This window comes from Phoca vitulina, unplaced genomic scaffold (assembly GCF_004348235.1).
Source record: "Phoca vitulina isolate PV1807 unplaced genomic scaffold, GSC_HSeal_1.0 scaffold20, whole genome shotgun sequence".
Taxonomy (NCBI): domain Eukaryota; kingdom Metazoa; phylum Chordata; class Mammalia; order Carnivora; family Phocidae; genus Phoca; species Phoca vitulina.
In genome coordinates, this window is record NW_022589723.1 from 38,793,802 (window position 1) to 38,817,297 (window position 23,496).

Sequence of the window (23,496 nt, forward strand, 5' to 3'; positions counted from 1 at the left end):
CGCGGTGAGGTCCTGGCAGCATCTTGCGGGTCTCTTAGAGTGGGGAGCACATACATGGAGTCGGAACCTGGAGACCAATCCCCGTATCTGTGCCCAGTCAGAGATATGTCTCTGTCCCCACCCCTTTCCAGACTGAAGGGTGCTGCCCACAGGGACAAGACCCCCAGCAGGAGAGGCTCTGCAGCCTCCCAAGCTCTACGCTCAAGACTGTTGAGCCCAGCAAAGTGGAGGCAGGGAGGCCAAGGACCCTGGGGTTGCAGCTGTGAGCCTTGGAGGCTGGCCAGCTCCCCATACCCCTTCTCCTGGTCCCCAGGCAGAACCTCCCCCCACCCCCTCAGCAGCTCGTGGCTCCGGCTGAGCTGACATCACCAGCAGCACATGTCAAGGGTGACTGCGCATCTGGTGGAAAGAGCAGGATGGACCCAAGTCCCGGGTGCTGTGCCGCCTTAGGCAAATCACGGCCCACCTCTGGGCTTTAGTTTCCTCAGAAAACAAAGGACGGGTAGGATACTTAAGGGTCCGATTACTCTGATCATCTAAGGCTTGATATCCTAACCCAGCTTGGACCCCTGACTTCTCTGGCTCCATTCACAGCGGAGCAGGCTTGTCTTCTGGAAGTGGGACCTGGGCCTAAGACCTGAGTTAGGGGCAGCTGGGGAACACTGTGCTCTGAATGAACTAGCCACTCCCTGCTTTAAAGTCATCCGTGGCTCCCCCAGCCCTCAGGGTGAAGGCCAAGTTCCCCAGCCAGCCGTGCATCACCCCTGTGCCTGATTCTCTGAGGAGAACCACTGCTCCGTGCCTCTGTTGGACCTGCGAATTAATTGTTCCCTTAATCGTCTGTGATGTGTTACCCTCTGTACCTTTACACATGTCGCTCCTTTGGTCTGGACACACTTCCCCTCTTTCTCCCTTGGCTAAGTCGGCTCTAGCACCACCTCCTCCAGAAAGCCTTCCTGGATGCCGTTCCCACTCCCTCCCAATGTGGATGAGGTCCCCTCCTCTGGCTCACACAGCCCTGGGCGTCCGGTGTCCCAGCCTGATCATAGTCCATTGTGTCTGTTTCCCTGTTAAGGGCAGAGACCCAGTCTGCCTTCTCATCTCTGTGACCCCGTCAGTCACCACCACAGGCCAGGAAGATATTTTTCAATGGACTGCAGTGGGATCAGGGCCTGCCCTCTTTGCTCTCCTCATGGGCAGCCTTGAAGGTGGATGTGAGCTCCCTGGCCCTACCCCTCGCTTCCTGTGTATCTGAGGCCATGGTGGGGGTGCAGGAATGGGGGCAAGGAGAGAGGTTGGTCTCCACTATTTGCGTAGACGTTTCTCAAGGTCCCACCGACCCAGATCTGTGGAGTGGCCACGTTTTCCCTACCCTCTGTAGCCCCCAGGCCCACAGTGGAGCCCACACCCTGAGTCACACATCCCCCACCTCCACCAGTCCCCAGCAAGGGAAGGGACCCCCTCGCAACGCATGGAGTCCATTCCTTTTAGGACAGCTCCGCCCTGTGCCTCCCCACCGCCTCCACACCTTTATTCATAATGCTCCCCGTCTTCCTGGAATCTCCCCTCCCCAAGTCCTGCCCGTTCTTGACGACCCAGAAAAAGTCCTACCTCCAAAGCCAATGTCCACATAGCTCAGGGGTGGCGCCATAGGGTCCCCAGTCCCTCTACCACCCAAAGGGATATGGCCATGGGTCCTCCTCTGGCCCGCACCGCATGGCCAGCCCCACATGGGAGCAGAATACGCCGCCACCCCAAGCCCCATAAATGCAGTGCTGATTTACTGGCAGTTTTCCCCCACATACCCCGCCCCGGAGGAGGACTGTTTCTCAGAGACAAGTTTATTACGGGAAGCACACTAACCTCTTTCATAATATCTAAAGGCATACCAACTGCAAAAATATCGGGCTCTCAAGTGTGGCCAGCTCGGTGTGGGGCCTGGTTGGAGCCATGACTTTGCTGCCCGGTAGGAGCCCATGGCTTCCTCCTGGGCTGCCTCGCAGGAAGGCACGGGGCCCCGGAGAGGAGGGGGGAAGCTGGAGGAGAGAGGAAGCTCTGTGTCTGGTTCCGTGGTGGTGCATCCAAGGCTGAGGTGGGGCTGAGCTGGAACGTGAGGCTGTTCTGGCCTGACTCACCGACCCCAGTCAGGAGAAGGTTTCGTGAGCTCAGGCTGGTGGCAGAGTCAGCCTGGGGAAGGGCCTGGAGGTGGCCGCCCCAGTTCCACCGCCGAAACCACGGATTACTGCCTCCAGAGCCCTCGCCGGCTTCCCAAGACCAGGGGGCAGGCCAGAGCGCTCCCGAGGCTGCAGCTGCGGGACAGACCTCCACCCAACCACAGCGCCCCCTGGCTTCTGGTGCTGGCGGCTCATGCCGATCCCCAGAACTTGCGCACCCAGAGGCTGCAGTGGCTTGGAGGATGCTGGGGAAGCTGGGAGGGAGGGGGCTGGAGGCGGGGGGAAGCACCCCAGCACAGACAAGGACATGGCGGCTTCCCCACCCTCAGGGCTGGGCTCCGTTGACTTAGGCACCCGACAGGGTCCTCTTTCGGAAGGCCTGCAGGGCCGGATTGTGCAGCAGCGTGTAGGCCAGCCCCCAGCGGGCCCTGCCTTGGCGGGCCCTGGGCCCTGTTCCCCTGGCCACGGGGTCCTTGGTCTGCAGCAGCTGCATCCCTGAGGGGGAGACTTTCTGTGAGTCACTCAGCAAACACCCAGCCACACCCCCTAGCACCAGCCCCGAGCAGTCTGAAAATCCCACGTGTAGTGCTGGGGAGGCTGGGGGGCCTGGCGTTCCAGGGGCCTGCTCACTGAGCAGGAGGTGGGGAGAAGCGTGGGTTGCAGAGGGGTGTTTGTAAGGGCTCAGGATGTCATCTGCAGGTGGCAGACAGAAGAGGGAGGGGACAGCTCTATGGAAGGGACTGGAGGAAGGGCTGGGACAGCCAGCCCAGTGCCCCCCTCCCTACTACACACTTTCCAGGCAGGGAGGAAGGGGGGAGACATCTCATTCTGTGTGTGAGAAGGGGGTGTGTGTGCAAGCTTGTGGAATGGGGAGAGGGAGATAGGGTATGTTTGTATCGTGGGAAAAAATCACCCTGGCAGGGGCCAGGAAACTTCTCACTTCCTTTCTCCCACAGGCCTCGGAGGGAGAGAGGAAGTAAGCATTTTCCTGGCACTCCTACGTTGTACGTTGGACATGCATCCCATGTGGGGGGGAGGAGGTGTGCCTGGTCCCTTAGAGAAGGGGGTGGTCTCAATTCCCGCCATCTCCCGGGGGAAGGTGCACCTTCTTCTTCCTCCCCCTGTCTGAGGCCGTCCTGGGGGGCCCGGGGAGGCCGGGGCTGCTGCGTCTGCAGGAGCAGGGCGCAGAAGGCAGTCGTGGCCGGATGTGACTGGCTGGCCTCCATCTTCAGGAAGCTGCAGTATGTGTGGTAGCCTGGGAGGGGTGGAGGACGACAGTGCTGGGGGGAGGAGGGCCCCCCTCCCACGCACCCTGCCCCCGAGCAGGTGGCACATGCACCACACGTGGGCCCGCAGCCCACACTCGCCCCACGGGGTCACAGACAGGCTCCGGGACACAGTGCCACGTGGCCCAGGCCAGGACAGACCCTCCCTTGGTGCTTACACGGCCCGAGCCACCGTTGCTCATGGCCCCTGCCCAGCGACCTTACCGGGGTCGAGAGTGGCTGCTCGGGGTGGCAACAGGCTGAGATCCATCTGGCCAAGGTGGATGGCATTGTAGACGGCGGAGAGGAGCATGCGCCCGGCAGCCACCATGGTGCCCACCAGCACGTTGATGAGGAAGAGGAAGAAGGTGGCTGCGTAGAGCACTCGCCTGGGGGTGGGGAGAGAAAAGGCCGAGGCTGCCCCCCCACCCCCCCACACACACACACAGCCTTCCTCAGGGTCAGGGTCAGTCGTGGATGAGCACAGCTGCTGTGTGTTTATTGACTACCTACCATTTATCGAGTACACCTTTGAAGCACCCTGCCCTGTGCTGGGCCTGCTCTCTCAAGCCAGCTTGCCCCCCACCACCCTGGGAGCGGGTGTGGTACTCTCTTCTATAGAAGGGAAACTGAGCCCCAGAGAGATCGGGTGGCTTAGCTAAGGCTGTCTAGCTAGTCAGTGGCAGACCTGGGGCTTATGGCCTGGATCTTTCTGTCTCCCACCTCCCTCCTCTAGGTCCCTTGTCCACTGACTCTGAGTCCCTCTTGGCGCTGAGGTCCTCCCACAGCCTTTCCACCTAACATGGAAATAATGTTTCGATTAACCTCCTTCCTGCAAAGGGGGAGGCACAGGGTTTTGGAGGACACAGAGGATCCAGGGGAGAGCAGTGCTGACCCCCAAAGCAGGAAAGGCTCGTGGCTCATATTCCTGATACTGTAACAGGTGAATAGAGAAGTATTCCCGAGTAGGCTGGGCCACTGTTCCCTTTCCGTTTGGGTGAGGCAAGCTCTCCTACTCCCCACTGGGCTTCCCGAGAGAGAGGAAAGGGAGAGATGGCAGTGGAGGGAGAAAGACACTACAAGAAAGACACCGAAGAAGAGGCTGAGGTCCTGGGGGTACCACAAGCCCAGGAGCCTCCTCACCGGTTGGTAAGCTGTGGGTGTCCATGGTGAGTCTCCAGGAAGACCCAGTGGGCTGCCATTTTCTGTAGGACCACAGCCAGGGCCAAGGTCAGCCAGAAGGGCCTGCAAGTGGGGTGGGGAGGATGTCACTATTAGTAGCCCTCTGGGAAGTGGTCCCAGAGCCCTCAACTCTTTGCCTCTCTCACCATGAGGACTCCAAGGATCGGAGGAGCAGAAGGTTCCTGCCATGGAGCACAGGCATGAACACCAGGAAGGCAAGGATCATGGTCCCCAGGAAGAAGATGATCTGCTGCACCAGGAGCCCTGCAGGATGGGGAGGTGCAGGGGGACGGACATTAGGCTCTGCGGGACCCAGCCCACCCTGGCACTCCCAGGAACCCAAGGGCTTAGGAATGGCGCAAGCCTGGATGCAGATCCCTGCTCTCCCACTGCCTAGCTGTGCCAACTGGAGCAAGTTCCTCTACCTCTCTGAACTCCTGTTCATCCTCTGTCAAATAGGGTAGTGGCCCCTACCTCAGAAGGCTTGTTGGGACCATCCAGTATAATGTCTGTGGCGACTCTTTGAAAACCACGAAGTGCTCTGCAAACGTTATTTTCCCCCAATTGCCCCTGAGTCCTTGGGGACAAGATTGCATTTTAAATTAATGTTTGCATTCCTACTGGCCAGAGACTGACACACCGTTGACCCCAGAAAGCCGTCTATTGAAACAACTGGCTAGGTGTTTACACGGCGTAATGCGTGTAAAAGAGCTTGGGAGGTATAAAATCTACCAAGATGAGGAATGACAACTTTTTGTACTAGTCATTCCTCTTCTCCTTTATCATTCTCCTCCTCCTCCCCCAGGGAGGTGAGAACTGAAGGAACCGTCAGCGAAGGGAATCTGGCCCTCACTTTTGCAACACTGAGCCCAGCCCCATCACATTTCAGAGGGCTTTATTCACTGTACAGCCCCTGGGAAGAATCAGAAACTTGGAGGTAGGAGGGGTCCTGGAAATTAATCTAACCTAACTCTCTCAGGGCAGGACCCCCTTTGCAGCCCCAACAGTGACCACAGAACCTTGCTTGCATATCCCCGGTGACGGGGATCTCATTATCTCCAAGGCAGCCCACTGCGGCATAACACTCTGTTATATAAGCAGGAATATGCCTCCTTGAAGTTCCCACCTTGCAGCCCTGGGTCCACCCTCTGTGTAAATGGCTGGTGGCCCTGAGGGGCTATCCTCACGTGAGGGGTAACGTTTCCCCAGGGGCTTCTGCATCTGCCCCCCCTCCCCAAACCTGAGCGAGCCTCCTGGAGGCAGAGAAGGCAAGGTGGGTCCCTCTTCTTACTCTCGCCCTGGAGTTCGCCCCAGCACAGGCAGACACCCAGGGGCAGCCCAGACCTGCTGAGTGCTCTCCCCTTCCCAACTGGGGCCAGTTTCTGGGGCCAGCTGAAGCCAGGTGGGGTGGCAAGTGGGGCTCACCAAGGCAGGTAAAAGCTGTCTGGTAGGCGCTGAAGCTCATCCAACAGAATATGGCCTCGCGGGAGGGGTGGGGACTCTGGGGCAGGGGGCCCAGGTCCAGGGCGGCCCCTCGGTGCAGAGCTTGCAGATTGGCCCTGGTTGGGGGAGGGGAGGGCAGAGGGGGAGAGGAAGGCAGGGATCTCAGAGACCACACACACTCCCTAGATTCCTCCTCTGGTGGAACTCCCTGTCTACTTACAACCTGTGGCCATGGACAGGAAAGCCAAGGGCTGTGGGAGCCCTGCAGAGATTACTAACCCAGGCTGGGGAGTCAGGTAGGGCTTCCTGGAGGAGGTGGTATCTGAGTAGAGTCTTAAGGGATGAATAAGAGTACGTTTCAGAGCAAGGTAAGGGGCAAGGCCGGGATCAAGGGAGACAAGTTCAGGCAGAAGGCTCAAACCTGAGCCAAGTCAGAAAAGTGAGGAAACAACAGTAGGGATGGAAAGTGACTCGCAGATCAGCCACCAGGGCAGGAGGCAAGGTTCCAGGCAGACAGAGGCCTGAGGGCCTGAGTGCCAGCCAAAGTAGAGCCAACCCTGTGGGAGGAGATCCCTGCACAAAAACCCTGAGACCTGGCAAATGCACTCTCTGACATTGCTCCCCTTTCCATGCACCCTGCTCACAACAGGAACCTTCTTTCCCTTCTCCACTCACAACTCAGCTCCATATCACTCCCCGTGAAAGGGCAAGCGAGACAATTTGGCATTTAGTGGCCCATCACAACCTCTTCAGTGCCCCAGCGCCAGCCGGGTCACCTCCACACCCACCCTGGCGTGTGGCAGCCTCACCCCTGCTGCTGCTTCTTACACAGTCCCTACGGCCCCCGGAGCGCCCTCTCCCTCCCTCAGCTCTTGCCTCTTCTTCCGATCCCAGGTGGAGGGCTGGCTTTCCAGGCTGTTTCCAGGCTGCCTTCCCCATTGAATCAGTCCGCCCAGCATTCCCTTCTCAGAGGGCCAAGTCCACCCCCAGCCCTGCTCAGCTGAGCCCTGTATCACTCCCACCAGACAGGAAGGCCCCACCTTCCCCACCCACCATGGGGCAGCTGGGCAGGGGGGTTGGGGGGGGCGGGACACAGGGACAACCTGGGCCTCCAGTGGCTCTCCCTTCGTCCAGGCCCAGGCCCTGCCCTGCAGGCCTCCTGGCTCAGGGCTCCCGCACCTCTTCCCCACATCTGCACGGGGGTCAGACCCTGCCACTGACCTGTGGGTCACCAGTGAGCGGATCAGCATGAGGGAGGTGAGTGAGCAGGACAGGACCAAGGCCGAGATGTAGCAAACTGGAGGGGCAGAGAGGGAACAAAGTGGGAGGTGGGAGCCCCTGAACTGCCCCCAGGGGGGTGCCTGGGTGGGAGTTAGTCCTGCCCCATACCCACCCTCTGCCCTGAGCGGAGGCCCCTTGCCACCTCCCCCTGCCCACCTTGTTCTCAGATGCAGTACAACTCAACAATCTCAGCCCGCCCCTCCTGCCCAGTGACGTGGTGGCCAGGACAGGGAGAGGCCAGCTCCGAGGCTGCAGACCTGGTCTCCACCCTTGTCTTGAGGCTTCCATTGCTGTGTGATCCCCAGAGAGAGACACCATCCAACCTGCAACTGCTTCCATCTCCTTGGCTTCCTGGCCGTATGGCCTTCAGGGGGCCCCTTGGTCTCCCAGCCTTGGCTTGCTCATGCCTGGCTGCCTAGCTCCCAGCATGACATGGGCCATAAGACCCCATGTCATGTGTGGGCCCACAGAGGGTGTGAGTCCATGTCAGTGTGGCCTGTGTCCTTCAGAAGGAGGGAGGTGACCACTGCTACCCATCTCCTCCGGCGGTGGCCCCTCCTGCCCAGCTCCTTGCCCCCCCACCCCCGGCCATGCCCACACATAATGAGTTTGCTGCATCCTCAGCAACAGGGGAGAATGCACAGGGCGTTGCGAGCAGCCGAGGTATTGAGGCCTCCTAGGGATTTGAGGCTGCAGCTCTCCCGCCCTCCATCCACACCCCGCCTCGGTCTGCACCCCCACAACAACCCCACCGAAGAGGCACTGGGCCAACCAGGAAGCCGAGGCTCAGCGAGAGAGTCACACTGCTGGCAAGTGATGGGCTGAGAGGCCTGCGACTATTTCCAAGCAGACCCGGAATCAGCCCCGGGTGCCTGCCCCTGATCTCATCAGTCATCCAGGGGAAGGGCTGCTGGAGCCTGTGTCCACCCAGAGCCTCGGGAGCGGGCGCAAACACACGGGGAGAGGCACGCGCTAGTCCCACGTAGCCTCGGGGCTGGAGAGGGGGGGTCTCGGCACTGGCAGCACAGCGGGGCCACCTGGAGCTGTGAAAACCCCTCATGGCCCAGGCGGCACCCCAGGCCAATTCAGTCAGAATTTCTGGGTGTGGGACCCAGTCCCTAGCTTTTGTAGCTTTGCGTGCAGCCTGGGTTGAGAACCGCTGCACTGGGGCCTTTCCAAAGACAGAGCCTTCGTGATTCATTTCAATCAGCAATTGACTGAAATCAACCAACCCACCGGCAGGTATCAAGTGCCTGCTACAGCGGTTCTCAAAGTTAGGCTTGAATGGGAATCCCCAGGCGGGCTTGTTGGATCGTAAAGGCGGGACCCCACCCTCAGCGCTTCTGGAGTCCAGCAAGAGGCTTCAGCCTCGGGATTTTAAAGAAGTTACCAGGCGATTCTCAGGCGCAGCCAGGGTCGAGAACAATGCTACAGAAGAGCGCACTGGGCATGTGCAGCTCTGCTCGGCCCCGCTTGCCCTTCGGCAGCGAGCTCAGCACCAGCAGGAGGGCGTTCTGGACATTTCCTGCCAGGTGAGGGGTCTGCCTGCTGAGCCTGCACACGTGAGTGAACAGGTTAACACAGGGTGAAGGATGAGCAAGCCCCCCGGCGCCAGGCCTGGCTTTTGATCTTCATCCATCTACCTCCTGCTCTTCTCTCCCTCAATTGGTTCCAAACTTGGATCTCTCCAAACCCCAGTACCCATAAAATCTTCCTGCTCTTTGCTTCCTCTGGGACCCTGCTTGGTAGAGAGATCTGACTTCCCCCACGGGATGGAGGGCCTCAGGGACAAGGCTGCCCTTGTAGCTTTGACACCTTTTGCAGTAGGGAAGTTGAAGCCCAGAGAAGTGAAGTGGCATGCCCAAGGTCACACAGCTTATAAGTGATGGAGCGGGAGTTAATCTAGTCTGCCTGACTCAGAGGCTGAGCCCTCTGTGAGCGATGCCAGGCTTATGGTCCAGGTGCCCAGTGGGCAGCCTAAAACAGCTCTCGGTGTTCAGAAGACATTAGTTCCTTAAGCTAAGGAGACATCAAAGGGCCCCTGGGCCCAGATATAATCTCAGTTCCGACCCTGGCTTGCTGAGTGGCTTTGGGCATAGCTCTAATCCTCCTGGGCCTCAGTTTTCCTCATCTGTGGACTAGGAGAGTAAACACTGCTTGCTCTGTTTGGCGCCTGAATCCAAGAAGATCCAAAGTGGAGGCCTTGAGGCTTGGAAACTGCAGCATGTGATGTTAAATGTCGGTGTGGGGGGTAGAAGCAAAGCCCACCATCCCAGACAGGTCACTTCCCGCTCTGAGCCTCATTTCCTGTGCCGCGGGTGAGGACTGATGACACCGACCTAACAGGGCTGCTGTAAGCAGGGGGCCGACCCTGGGCGGAGGTGGGGCATGTGGGCCCCTGCCTGTGGTCCGGCTTTTGGCCAACTTAGAGAAATCTCCCGGGGACTCCAAGTCAGCAGATGCTGCAGGCCCCAGGATTCCTGACCACCAGGCCTTGTCTCAAGATGGTGGAGAGCCCCAGCAAGGCGTCAGGAGACCGTGTTCCTCTCTTCACTCCACTCTGCCCAGCTGTACGACCCCAAGTGAATCCTTCCCCACATGTCAGGTGTGGACACTTCTCAACCTCCTCCACAGGGGCCACTGGGAGGGCCTGGGAGGTGGTGAAGGTGGATGACCAGACTAAGGGCTGAAGGAGGCATCAGACCCCAGAAGTGGAGGCTGGTATGGTTTCCTGGCCCGGGGGCTCATTGTCAAGGGAAGGAAGGAGAATGGAGATGGCCCAGGAGGACAGGGACTGGGGACAGGAAGCATCGCCCTGCCCAACCTCCCCCCCCGCCCCCCGCCATGGCGATTAGCTCAGAATCTGGCCCAATGTCCCACACCACTGCCTCCTTCCCTCCTTCCCTCCCCTCAGCAAGGCTCAAGGGGCCGTCCCCTCAGCTCATACATCCCGAGGCCTTGCCCGTCTCCCTGCCCAGAGAGCTGAGCAAAGACACTGGAGCTGGGGGGTGGGAGACACCACATGAGCTGAGGGGCCACTCAGATGACTCCTTCAGGTCTCAGAGACCTGGAACCGAAAGCCACGACCACCCCAGTTTGGAGGGGAGGCAGTCGAGACCCAGAGAGAGAGGAAGGGACATGCCCAGGAGCACCCCGCATGTCCCTGGCAGGCTGGAACTGAGCTGGGGTATGCGGCTCGTGTCCCCACTGGGCGCCCTCCGGGGCTCCCGGGAGGCCTCACCTTCCAGAGCCCACAGGTGATGCTTCACCAGCCATACCACCTCCTGCCTGTCCTCTGAGAGCATGATCCCGAAGCCGGCCAGTAGGTAGGAGATGTCCGTGGTGATCCCCGCCCTCACCTTCTGGATGGTGGGTACCACGCCCACCAGCAGCAGCAGTGCCACCTGGAAGAGCCCCACAAGGAAGGTGCCAGGACCTGGCTGTGCTCACACCAGGCCCCCATCCCAGATGAAGTGTTTCCTCAGCTCACAGGGAGACTTCAGGGCAGAAACTCCGGCAGCGCACAGGCCGCGTCCCCATGCCCAGCACCCATCAGTTCGCGGCCCCGAAGCAGCGTGCTCACCAGCACATTGCAGAGATAGGACGTTAGCCTACCAGGCCCCTGCTGTGCTTCCAAACAGCACAACTGTCTACCTACACCTTTGTCTCCCTATCGGTCACCTATCTATCTAAGCTGTGGAGTAGAAAATTTCCAATTTCCCACGTTGGCAAAAGCCAAGTATCCTATAGATTATCTCAGGCATTGAAGCTAGACGGACCTGGGTTCACATCTTGACTACCTTGAGGTATTAGCTAGAGGAACTTGGCCGAGTCAAATTCACCTGTCTGAGCCTCAGTTTCCCCCATCTGTAAAATGGAGACAACTTACACCCACCTCCCAGGATTTGGGCTTTTCGGTTTTCTGGGGGTGGCAATGGAGGGGAGCATTTCTCAAACGCATATTATTTCCGAACTACCCAAATCTGCCTAAACCTTCCCAAACTGCTCAAAGAGGAAAGTCATTCTATTTCCTCTGTTTTACAGCTGAGCTAATGGGTTCAGAGATGTTGAATAACTTGCCCAGGGTCACACAGGAGGTAAATAATGGAGCAAGGATTTAGACCCATGTTTGTATGACTCCAAAGCTCATGTTCTGACTCTACATGAGCCCCGTGAGAGTTGACACCCCCTCTCTTCTGGGCAGGCCAGGGTTCCCCAGATATCCAGAAGCAGCCAGACGGGACTGTGGTTGAGGCTTTTGGAGAGTGGAGCTGGGCCTACGTTGTCCCACGCTTGGCAGTTGGGGGCGGGGGTCCAGAGGCAAATGGCACGACAGGGGCAGGACCTACCTGGTAGATGGCTGTCCCTGTCAAGGTGGCTGAAAGCACCAGCTTCAGAGGGAGTCGGAATCCTGCAGTCCCCAAAAGGAGGGATGCGGTAAGCCCCAGCCCCACCCAGGCCTGGGAGCCCCCTTCCCTCCCAAAGGGCCCAGGTAAAGGGCTAGGGCTTGCAGGACCCTGGACCACCAAAGCTGGGCCAGGGGCTTCCCCTTGTCCCCAGCTGGAGCTGTTCCTCCTGGAGGGTTCTGGGGGTTCTGGGGGACGGGAGCTGGCCTTCCACGGCAACTGTTCTGCATGAGGCGTGGGTGAGGTCACCTGCCACTCTTAACCACAGCTCCGTACCTCGCTGTGGAGTGTAGATGTAGTTTCGATAACAGATCCAGGCCCAGGATAGGAAGCCATGCTTGGAGGTGTGGGAGCTGCAGAAAGACGGAGGCAGGCAGGTGCCCTCAGGAGAAGCCCCCGCCCTGGGCCCGAGCCCCAGAGTTTGGTTTCTTTGTCACTCTGCCCCACCAGCTGCCTAGGACCTCACCTGCTTTCCAGCTTCTTCCGGCAGAGGAGGGTCCTCAGATATTCCTCACAGTAGCTGCTCTGCAGCCCCTGTGGAGACAGACAGATGGACGAGCAGATGAGACCTGCCCGGAGCCATCCCTGGGACCCTGGCTCAGGGTGTCACAGTGAGCACATGGGGATCCATAAAAACCTCTTGGCTGTGGCAGGTGCAGAGAAGGGCCAGCCTGTGGGGGTGAGGGCCATGCCCCCCAAAGCTGCCCTTTCTCCTCCACAACTAGGAGACTAACCAGTCTCCTAGGAATACTCAGCACTGAGCGGTTCGTCCTAAGGGCTGTGTCCAGCTCTCTCCTGCTTCACTTAGTCATATCTGCTCACTGCTTCCCCCGCCCCCCGCCCCGGCCCCCTGGCCTTGGCTAGCTGAGACTGGGGCAAAAGGAATCCTAGGTCCCATGGGCACATCCCTGAGCAGGACACAGGTTGGGGCCGTTCCAGGTCACATCCCGCAGGCCTCTGCTACTCCAGGGAGATCACAAGGGTGGCCGGATTTGTCTAAGCCACATTCCAGGCCGAAAGCTGCCTGCTAAGTGCCAGAGGCCCGTGGTAAGGTGGGGTGAGCCCTTGCCCCTGATCATTAGGAGAATACAAGCCTGTCACCTGTTGCCATGGCAACACACACACGCACGCGCACACGCACGCACACCACCCAGGGTAGGTATGGGTCAGGTCAAAGCTTGACTGGGGCCTCTGAGGCTTAAACCTCTCTGCTGCAGGGCCAAAGAGGATTCTATTTCTTCCAGGACTTCTCGGGAGGAGAGGCATGGCTGGAGGGAGAGGTGAGGCAGCGAAGATCCCTGGAGGAGGAGGGAGAGGGCCCAGGGGGTAGAGATGTGACCAGTGTACTGGGGACCCTGGGGGAGCCACTCCCCTCTTCTGAGTCAACTGTAAAAATGAGGGGACATCGGGCTTCCCCAGAGGAGTGTGAATGTCAGGAGGCCAGTAATGACTGCCCGTGAGGTCCCTACTGCTACCAAACCCAGAGTTGGGTGGGCCCAGGGAGGACCCAGGGCGGCCGCTGGAGGACCCGAGCCCACAGGCCTCTCCCCTGGATCTCCTTCCCTCCTCGGGGCACCTCTCTGGCTTCCATCCCAGCCCCCCTCCTGAGCCCCAGGCCCCCGGTCCAGCCACCCACCACATCCCCACGACTGCGCATCAGCCCCCCCGAGCACCTGCCCACATCCAGTGTTCATCTCTCAGCAACTGGCACCAGCAGCTCGCTGCTCTGTCCTCTAGGCCACCCTGTGAGCCCTGCCTTCACCCTCCCCGACCGGAGAGTAACCGAGCCCCTTGGCATCTGGGTCCTCAGCCTCTCCTGAGGCTGTCCCCCTCCCTTTGAGGGCCTCTGTAGGGTGGTTTTCTTCTTCTTCCTCTCCCACCAAGAAGAGTACATGACCCTGTCTCCGCCCTCACCCAGGCCCGTGGGCTGGGCCCCGGCTGCACTTCTCAGTTTCACGGGTGACTCTCTGTTGCCGCCTGCATCTCCCCCAGCGCCCTGGGAGCCCCTGGGGGTCAGACGCAGGCCGGCAGCTCTGAGTCCGCAGTCCCTTGCTCAGGGCCTGACTCTTGGTAGGCACTTAGAAGGCTTCTTAATAAGACTGCCTTGTCTTGTAAGAATTCTCTCTCGCTATGATTTACCCACCCATCTATCTAAAACTTCAGAAATAGCTGCTGATTATCCAACATGTGCTAAGACCCGCCCAGTGCTACAAATTACACGTGAACAAAACAGACACAACCCGTGTCTGCCCCTTTACTCCTCTTTCCTACACCTGCAAGACCTTCTCCTTATTCTCTCCCTGCTCCAGATCCTCCCTGTCCTTCAGGGTCCCTATTGAAGTCAACCTCCTCCAGGAAGCCCCCCCAGCCTGCCTCAGTTCTCCCAGCCCACCCCTTTATCTGACTTTATCCAACCATACGCAGCCTAGAACTGATTCATAATGCGACTCTGCCCCAGGAGCTTCCTGAGGCTCCTGGGCATCTGCAGAGCTCCTCGGAGGCACCAGTCTCCTGGCCTGTCTCATTTCTCCGGCTGGCGCCTCGGGGTTTCAGAAGCAGAGCTCGGACTGCCCTGTCCTCTGGTCCGCCCCTCCTCTGCTGACTCCCAGCTGTGCGCACAGCTGGCTGCCCCAGGTACCCCGGGTGCCAGCTCAGGGCCTGGCCTAACCTTCGCCCCAAGAGGGAGGACTAGCCTGTCACTTGGTGACTCGGCAAATATTTTTGAGCACCTACTATGTGCTGTGCCCGCGCACAGGGAGCCAACAGCCGTGCAGGAGTTCAGGGCGTCCTGGGTGCTGAATAGGAGCTCAGGCCAGCCCTGCCCCTTTACCTCAGAGCCCGCTCCTGCCATGTTCCTGAAGCTTCTCACCAGCTGCACCGGGTACCAAAGGCTCAGGAATCCGAGGCCCAGAAGCAGAGGCAGGGAAGCCAGCAGGGAGTAGTACTTGTAGATCTAGACAGACAGACAGACGCCCAGATACACCTACCTTCTGCTTTCCTCCCCCGACAGAAGACCAGGACCCAGGTCCCTTCCCACTTCACTCCCACCTGGCTGACGGTGGTCTGAGGCTTCGGGTCCTCTCATGCTCCCCCCTACCCGGGTCACTCAGCACAAACACTCCCACTCCCCTTCTGAGGCCCTGCGGACCTGCTCCCCCCTCTCCCGGGCTCTTGGACTCCCACAGCCCTTAGAAGAAATCCCCTCCTCCCTGCTCCAGGGGGCTACCGTGGGGTCTGAAACCGGGGATACCCCCTTGCTATGTTCCTTTGTCCCTGGGCTCTGGGCACAGGCCCCTGAAAATTAGACAAAGGCCTAATATTGACCGTGTACAGTTGTGAGCTGGGCATCAGGGAAGTGCAAGCCCTACCTCCTGGCACTGAGGCCTTCCCAGGATTGGGCTCCTTCTGCATTCACTCATTTATTTGTTAATTCAATACATTTTTACTGAGAGCTTAGTATGTGCCAGGTTCTGGATGGGGAAAAAGACCCACCAAGTCCTTGCTCTCAAAGAAATCAGCTAATCCTCATCTCTACCCTGGAGGATTGGTGTTATCCACTCCATTTACAGGGAGGGAAACTGAGTCTCAGAATGGTGACACGGTTTCCTCAAAGCACTTAGCATCACCTGGCATCATTCTGTATATTTATTTATTTATTGTATCTTCCCTTCTGGAAAGGCAGCTCCTGGGATGCTAGGGACTTCATCTGTCCTGTTCACAGCTATATTCCCGTGCTGGGAAATGTCCCCGCACAGAGTATGCGCTTCAGATATGTTTGTGGAAGGAAGGGAGGAAGGGAGGGCGGGAGGGAAGGAGGGAGGGAGGAAGAAGCCGGGTTCAAACTCAGGTTGTCTGGCTGAGGCCTATGCCTCCACCCTTTGGGCACTCCCAGCCAGCAGTCAGTGAACCAGGTTCTGAGGTTCTAGAATTCTCTTTTCAGCCCTCCAAGACCATCCCCCCAGTTCAGGGCTCGCCTTCCTCCATCTCTTCGCTCCCACTCCGGCCTGGCCAAAGGAAGGCTGGGGAATCAATAATGGAGGGATTTCAGGCTCCCTCTTCCTCCCCCTTGGCCCCTTCCTCCTCCCTGCCCCCTCCCAGACTGGAAGCTCCTGAGGGCAGGCCCAGCTCCCGTGTCCCTGCTCTTGCCACAGAGTGCCCAAGGTTGGAAGGGCCTGCGCTCACAGGAGGGGAATTCGGGGCAGAGTAGAAGGCAGCAGAGAAGTCCAACACGTAAATAAGAGGAAAGGAGCCTGACCGGTTTATGCAGTTCCTTCATGCCCCTCTGCCTCAGGCCGTTGTGAGTCAGTGGTTACCTTGGGTGCCTGAGGACACTCTGCCCTCTGCCAGACCTGGACCCCAAGGTGAGCCCAGGACAGCATGCTGCCGAGCAGGTGTGCGGCTCCCTGCCTGACGGTGGCACAGGCGGCCAGAGGGTAGTAGAGGGCAGGGTAATAGAGCAGGGCGATGATCTTCCAAGGCCCTGGAAGGCAAGATGGGCAGAGGGAGCCACGTGATGGAGAGGCAGATGTGGGGCCCCCCCGCAGGCCCCTCTCCTGCCTCCCCCTTCTGAGCCCCTCAGCTGGTTCAGGGAGCAAGAACCCCACATTCACATTCAGGTTCTGACTAGTACCAGCGTTTGTGATCTCGGGCAAGTTACCTCTTGGAGTCTCAGTTTCTCCATCTGTAAAATGGAAATAATGGTACTGTATTAGCCAAGGCAAAACGAGAAGGTAGATGTACCGCGCTTAGCACAGCGCTTAGTCCGTTGTCAGTAAACTGAGCTCCGGCTTTCCTATTGTTCCTCCCCTGACCCTCGGCCTCCTCCAGCGTGAAATGGAGCCAACACCCACCCTGTGCAGAGTCATTGTGAGGGCTGGCTGATCTAAAGAGGTCATGTTGAGGACAGTGGCTCCTCTTGGTGGCAACTGTCCTTGTACCATCACTTCCTTGAGCCCAGATCAATTGTCCAGAACCCCTACTACTTCCTGCCCACCCTCCTTCACTCTCAGGGACCTGCGCTGTTCTGGGAGAGGGGTTGGCACAAGAACAGAGGAGGTGGAGAGGGCAGCCGTGACCCGACAGCTGGGACCAACGAAGGGCAGGTGTCGTGCAGTGCGGCTGGGAGGTCCGCGGGACAGCATCTTCTTGGCAGTGGTTCATGACGGGGATGGGAGGTGCCTGACTCACTACAGAAGAGCCTGCCCCACGCTCTGGATGCCCACCCAGCCCGTCCTACCAGTCCAGCCCCAGGGCCCCAGCCGTGCTGCGTACCTCGGCTGGGGGGTGAAGCCAAGGGCAAGAAGGGCAGCGCGTCCTCGGTGGGGAGCAGCAAACACAGGGAGCTGAAGAGGACCACGAAGACGGCCGCAGGCACGGTCCAGGCCGTGTCCCCCGCCAGGAAATCCACGGGGCTGGTGCAGAGACAGGGGGATAGAGGGGCGGCGCTTGGGCCCTGCACCCCCATGAACCCATACCGTGTTCCATATGTCAGGGAGGTAGAGATGGAAACTTTCCAGAAGGAAACCGAGGCCTCATTACCCATTCATTCCACAACTATCTGCGGAGTGCCTGCCTCCTGTGTCCCAAGTTCTGGGCCCTGTGGCAAAGTGACTCAAGAATTATGCGGCCCCCACCCCCATACACACGCACACAGCAGGAACAGGCCCGAGCCCTGCTCCCTCCGCCCACCCTGGAAGCCCCAGGAAACAGCTGCCTCCACACAAATCAGTCTGTCTGGGCTGGCAAATCTTCAGAGAGCTCGGAGAATCACAACATCCTTATGCTACAGCCACGGCCCTGGCCTGGGTGCGGCCCAAGGCAGAGGGCAGACCACGAACACAGCTGTCCCAGGCATCGGCCCTCTGGGAAGGCCACTCAGACCCTCTGCATCTGTCCAGCTTGACTCATGCCCTGAGGTCATCCGCTTCCTTCTCCATCCTGCTTCCTTCTCCCCCCACTAGGCAGGGCAAACTCTTACCTGGGCCCACCAGTGACAGAAACCCAGGCTAGTTCTCCACAAAACCATCATGGCAGGACTCACCTTGGTGTGTGGTCTGGGCCTGGGAGGCAAGGCTGTCTGCACTGGGGCTCCAACTGCCACCTCCCCCAACCCTTTGGTCTCTCCCACATGAGCCTGCCCAGTTCCATCTCAGGGTCATCCCTGTCCCAGGCTCTGGGATTGTAGGACTGAAGGAGACAGGGGAAGAAAGTTCTAGCCATGGGGACTGGAGATCAGTCCCTCATAATCTGCCATTAAGCATCAGGGTCCGAGTGATGCCTTCAAGGGAAATGAGGGTCAAGATGGCATGGGATGGCCATCGCCTGTCCAGACCATGGGCCACCTGAGGTAATGCGTCCTGGAGCCAGGCCCTGTTGGGCTGGTGTCTCCTGGGTCTGGCACAGGAGCAGGTGGACCTGAGTGCGGCCCTCCCCTTCCCTCTGGGGCTCCCGCCTAAACCTGGGGATCCAGATAGGGGTAGCGAGAGCCCCCGGGCCGAGAGAAGTGGGGGTGTCCCTGAGGCCAGAGCTGCTTCTAGGTACCTAACAAACCCCCACCGTCCCAGAGTGGCCCCGTCAGCCGGGCCACCTGAGCGGGGGCACCCAGGCCCGCCGGGCCCGTGGGGGGGTCGGAGCCGGCGGCACCTCACGAGCACAACCAGCAACAGCAGCACCAGGATCTGAAAGGAGAGCACAGAGCAGGCCTTGGGTTCCCAGTCCTTCCCCGAGGGGCTGAGTCTGAGGGCTTGGCCTCAACACCCAGGACCGCCCTACCTCCCAGGGCACGATCACGCGGCAGACTGCGGACTGGCCAAGCGAAGGGTGACAAAAGTCGGAGAGGTTGGACTTGGCCCGCATCTTGGTTTGGGTCCCCACCCTGGGAGAGCTCCCAGAGTTGGGGCTCCTGGGGTTCCCCTTCGCCAGCCCAGCAGGGAGCTCAAGTCCCCTGTCCAGTCTGGCGATAGGTGGCGAGCGGCGAACAGGTCGGCCTCAGGGTAGACTCACCGACAGCAGGGCCAGGCCGGTGTGGAGGAGGCCCGACAGCACGCTGGGGCGGCAGGTGGGCACCACTCTGCAGAGCAAGGGAAGGTTGGCTCAGGCCTGGGTGTGTAGCCAGCTGGGTTTGGGGTTCCAGGCTGTCTACACTGGAGCTCCGCCCACCACCTCCCTCCACCCTCCGATCTCTCCTCTGCAAGCTGGCCCAGCTCCACCTTCTAGGGCTCCTTCCAGGGTTTCCATGTCCCTCGTGGTGCGCTCTGAGGTTACAGGGCTGAAGGAGACAGGGGGCTCCCAGGAGAAGGCATGGGAGAAACAGAGTGGGCCAGCTCAACCCAGCCCCTCTTCTTTCTCACCCATTCTTCCTAGCCTTCAAGGCCACTTCATTCCCCCCTCTTCCAGGAAGCCTCTGACTGCTCCAGGCCTCATAGACCTCTCTTTCACAGAATCGTGGTGGAGCCTCTTGCCTGGGTGGAGCAATTGAGTGTTTGGTCCTACGATTTGCCCTGTGGCATTTGATGTGAGTTTAAAAGATGGTTAGCATCTTTTGAGGCAAAGAAGGGGAAAGGGAGCTCCGTGTAGAGGGAGGAACACGAGGAAGCGAAGTGACAGGCAGCAGACGGTGTGGCTGGGGCCAGGCAAGGCTTTCCGTTTGCCTGCACTCTATAAGGTTGCAGGCAGGCCGGGAGCAGGTCACAGAAGGCATGGGAGGCACTAGGGAGCCATTGAGGGTGTTGGAGCAGGCCGGTGTTCTGGATCTGGGGAGATTTCTGGGGCTCAATTTGAATAATAACAACAGCAGTAACTAGTACTTCCTAAGAATTGACTACGTGCCAGACGCTGTTTGTTCCTTGTATTAACTCAGGTATTACTGACAAAGTGGGTGCTATTATTGTCCCTGTTGTGTAGACAAGGAGACCAAAGCTCAGGGAGGCTAAGTATCTTGCCCAAATCACACCAGAAAGCATCAGAGTAAGGATTCGAACTGAGGTTGTCTGGCTCCAAGCCCCCACATCTGACCAGGAGGGGAGACGTGAGGAGTATGGAAGGAAGTTTTAAGTTGAACCATATGAAAGTGTCATTTCTGTACATCAAAAACAGTTGAAAATTCACATTTTCAAGGAGTTCAGCGTAAGCAGCGACTGGGGAAGGGAGACGACAGGCTGCACCTCAGGCGTATATAGGAGGAAGAATGTAGATGCCTAGAGATGGAAGAGCAGACAAAAGGGGTTTCCAGAATGACTGCAGAGTTTTAGGCCTTATTCTAAGAGGAGAGGTGAGGACCAGAATCACATGTAGCCAAGGAAGCGAGGCTTGGTCTCAGACACTCAGAGACAGAGGCCGGACTGCAGAGTGGTGAGGACACTGAGACAAAGAAGGAGCGGGACAACTGTTATTAGAAGTTAGTCTCTGAGCGGGAGCCTACAAAGGGCCCCACTCAGAGGGAAAAGGCCGACTGTCTGGGGTGCGGGTCCTGATAGCCACCCCCATGTCACCGCCCCCCCCCCACCCCCAGCAGAAGGGCCTGCCAGTGACCCTGGTGCTGGCCTCATGCTGGGAGGGCAGGCCAGGAGGGAAGCCTCCAATTCCCCAGGCAGCCCCGTGAAGTGGTGGGGAGGTGGGTGTCATCCTGGATGGCTGCCACAGGCATTCGTGTCCCCAGGCTCTGGCTGTTAGTGATAAGTGGATACCATGTGGGCAGATGTCAGGCTGGGTACATGACCGGGTCAGGGGGGCTCCGGGGGTAGGAAAGGGCCAGGTGGGCTTCCATGGATCAGTCCCGTGCCCACAGAAGACCCCACATGACACATCCCACCCCCATCAGACTCACTCCCTTCCCAATCTTTTCAACCAGGTCTTTCCACCATGAGGGCACCTGGACAAGTGTGACCAGGAGACAGAGTCCAGCTGGCCACTGGAACCAGTGCCCACCAGCCCGAACCAGCCTGCTGGGGGCACACCGAGGTGCGGGGGGGGCCCAACATCAGGAGCGCCTCGAAGCTTCAGTGCACCATCTCCCTGGGGTGTCTGACTCACTCAGGGAGAGGTGGGCCCAAGTTCAGCTCCTTGGGATTCCCCTTGAGCTTCCACTTTTGGGGGCGGCGCTTAGGGGACAAGCAAGGCCACTTGGATTGACCAAGTAAGTAGAGTCAAAAACAAACCTCCCCGTTGTTGCCTGCAGTGGGAGAAGGCAGCTGCAGATTGCAGATGCCTCACACGCTAGAGTCAGTGCTCCCCGTCGCCCGGGCCCTGCCGTGTACCCAGCTTCAGTCTGAGGCCGTATCTGAAGAGCCTGGCCCCAGCCAGTGCCTGGGGCCCTGAGGCTCCCAAGGACACAGCTGCAGATTAAGGTCTTACCCCAGGTCAGGATCCATATCCTCACAGGGTCCTGGGCCCCTCCCCATTCTGCTGCTTCTCCCACTCCAAAACTATGCAGCAGGGACAAGGGGAGCCTGCGGGCTGTCCAGAGCAACAAGGGAAGGGCTCGGCCAGCACCCTTGCCGACCCAGAGCTGCTGACCGGGTGGCCAGCACCCTGAGTCCTCCCAGCATGAGGCTTAGCTGGGGCCTCTGTCCCTGCCGGTGACCCAAGCCTGGCCAGGCCACAGTCCCAGCCCCTGGGGGGAGGCGCACCAGCGTTTCTCCTTCTCTAGTTTCAGGTGTTGATGGAGAGCAGATGTGTGCACATCTGGCTCGGCCACCCCCACCCCCTAGCCTCACCTTTCCAGCTCCCCAAACCCTCAGACAGAGCAGGGAGGTGGGGGATGGGGCAAGGGCCGGGAACAATAAGGGGAGAACCGGGCTCTGGGGCCCGCACAGGCCAGGCGTCCTTGGCAGCATATGGGGCCCAGGGAGGCCCAGCCCCTCAGCCAGGGTGCCCAGACTAGACAAAGATAGGGTCTGGCAAAGGGAGCCATGGGCCAAGCCCTCTGGCCACACTGGACTGGGCCGGGGCTGCCTCCCTCCCCTGGGCTCGCCTGAGCACTCCTGCAAAAGAGAAAGGGCCTCCTCATCTTCATGGAGACTGAGAACCGGCCAAAGGCATCGGGCATCTTTCCTCAAGGACCCTCCCCCCAGGCTTTCTTCCTCAGGCCTCCCCCTGCCCTGGGCTGCCCAGAGGGCCTGACAGCTGGTGGCCACCACACCCCGGGTGGTCACCACAGGGACCAGGAACCCCTTGAAGGCAGGCCCAACTTCCCTCAACCATTCAGCCAGCACGCTGCAGCCCAGCTACCGGCCAGAGCCGCCCCAGACTGGATGGATCTGAATTTGCAAGGAGAAGGCCCAGGAAGTTGTATTTTTAACAAACCACACAGATGCTTTTGAAGTGACAGCCTAGCCCAGGACCCCCACCTCAAGTATCAACACCGGGCCAGGGCCGTTCTTCTCCGGTAACAGGAGTCTGAAGCCCAGAGACGCTGTGACTTGCCAAGGGTCACACAGCAAAGGGCAGCACAATTTATCTTAGCAGTGGCTTCCCCATCCCCCCATCAGTAACCTCTGCCACACCCCATTCTGCGGGCAGACAGACTTACCCTTCTGGCTGGAGCTCCTGATCCCCCTGGGGCTCGTCGATGTACCAGTTGGAGTAGTCATCTGTGGCCCCGGAGGAGGTCTGGTTCCCCACTGCCTGGGACGACATTCTCCGGCCTTTCTCCTCTGCCCCCCCTCCCCTGGACAAGTGGGGGAAAACCACTACAGATGTGAAAAGAGGCTTAGGGAGAAAAAAAGAAAGAAAGAAACCCAAACAAAGAAACGTTTCTGTTTAATCCTAAAGGTTACTTTCTTGCTTTTAGCTCTCTGGGAAAAGCCGGTCTGGGAGAGAGGGCCTGGGCCAACCTGCTGGCACAGGGAAAAGGGGAAGGGCTCCTCGAGTCCCTTCCCGTCCCTTCCCGCCCCGTCTTGCCCGCTCCTGCAGGGAGTTATCCCCTTGGGAAGAGGGCGGCCCTCGGGGTCTTTGGGGCTCTTGCTGGAGCACCTGCCTGTTTGTCTGACCACCAGCCTCTGTGCAAAGGCCCATTTTCAAAGAAAGTTTGTCCAATCCAAGCTGTCCACAGAAACCCCCCCCTTCCTTCCCCCTCCCCAAAGCCACCCAAACGACCCACAGACACACACTCAAGGAAGGGCAGGGAGGAAGGAGCTGCAGAGATGAAAGGGTGGGCGGGCAGCAGGCGGGCCCAACACAGCTGGAACCTCCCAGCTGGGCTCCAGGTCCCTCCTGCCCTCAGGGGTCAGCCCAATCCCCCTCTTTGTTAGGCTTCCCCGAGACAACCCCCCCACCCACCCCACCCCCAGCCTTAGCCTGCCCCTCTCTGCCTCCTTTGGCCCTCAGTGATGGGATCACATCATGGTCCTGACAAAGTGCCCCGCCAGGGTAGGAGGCCCCAGCTCCACGCGGCCTGAGCCCTGCAGGCGTGTGGCCAGGAGGGTCCGGCACCAGGCTGCGCATACGTACCTGCCTCCTGTGCCCCCCCAAGCGCCCACACCTCTGCCCTCTGCATCTGCAGGGCACCACGCACACAGTCCAGCGTTCGGCAACCCAAGGAGCAGCTGGGGCTGGACCAGGGGTGGAGGCGGGGAGGGGGAGCCTGTCCACTCCTTCTCCTGGGTTTCCATGAAGGAGGCAACATGTGTCTCACTGGTAAAAACTTCTAGTTTCTCCAACTTGATTTCACAAGGAGATAACTCACCCTCATGAGGAGGAGATTAGTCCTCTAAACACAAACCAGACCCACGGGTAAGCAAGAAGAAC

General features: G+C 59.3%; 1 protein-coding gene across 2 annotated transcripts; it reads right to left on the reverse strand.

Moving 5' to 3' along the window:
- Window positions 1-1,834: 1,834 nt before the first annotated feature.
- Window positions 1,835-22,527, reverse strand: STRA6 (signaling receptor and transporter of retinol STRA6). Of its 2 annotated transcripts, none has more exons than XM_032417378.1 (18): window positions 22,280-22,527; window positions 18,754-18,820; window positions 18,292-18,428; window positions 17,023-17,162; window positions 16,409-16,432; window positions 16,065-16,231; window positions 14,621-14,704; window positions 12,218-12,285; window positions 12,028-12,104; window positions 11,695-11,756; window positions 10,587-10,749; window positions 7,286-7,361; window positions 6,047-6,180; window positions 4,768-4,885; window positions 4,583-4,684; window positions 3,665-3,828; window positions 3,280-3,429; window positions 1,835-2,669 (listed from the first exon to the last, which is right to left on the reverse strand). In XM_032417378.1, exons 1-18 carry the CDS (start codon window positions 22,384-22,386, stop codon window positions 2,521-2,523), a joined length of 1,989 nt encoding a protein of 662 aa, XP_032273269.1. In that variant the 5' UTR covers window positions 22,387-22,527; the 3' UTR covers window positions 1,835-2,520. The 2 variants fall into 2 exon arrangements, with proteins under 2 accessions (XP_032273269.1, XP_032273268.1); XM_032417377.1 differs by having other exon boundaries at window positions 14,582-14,704.
- Window positions 22,528-23,496: the final 969 nt, after the last annotated feature.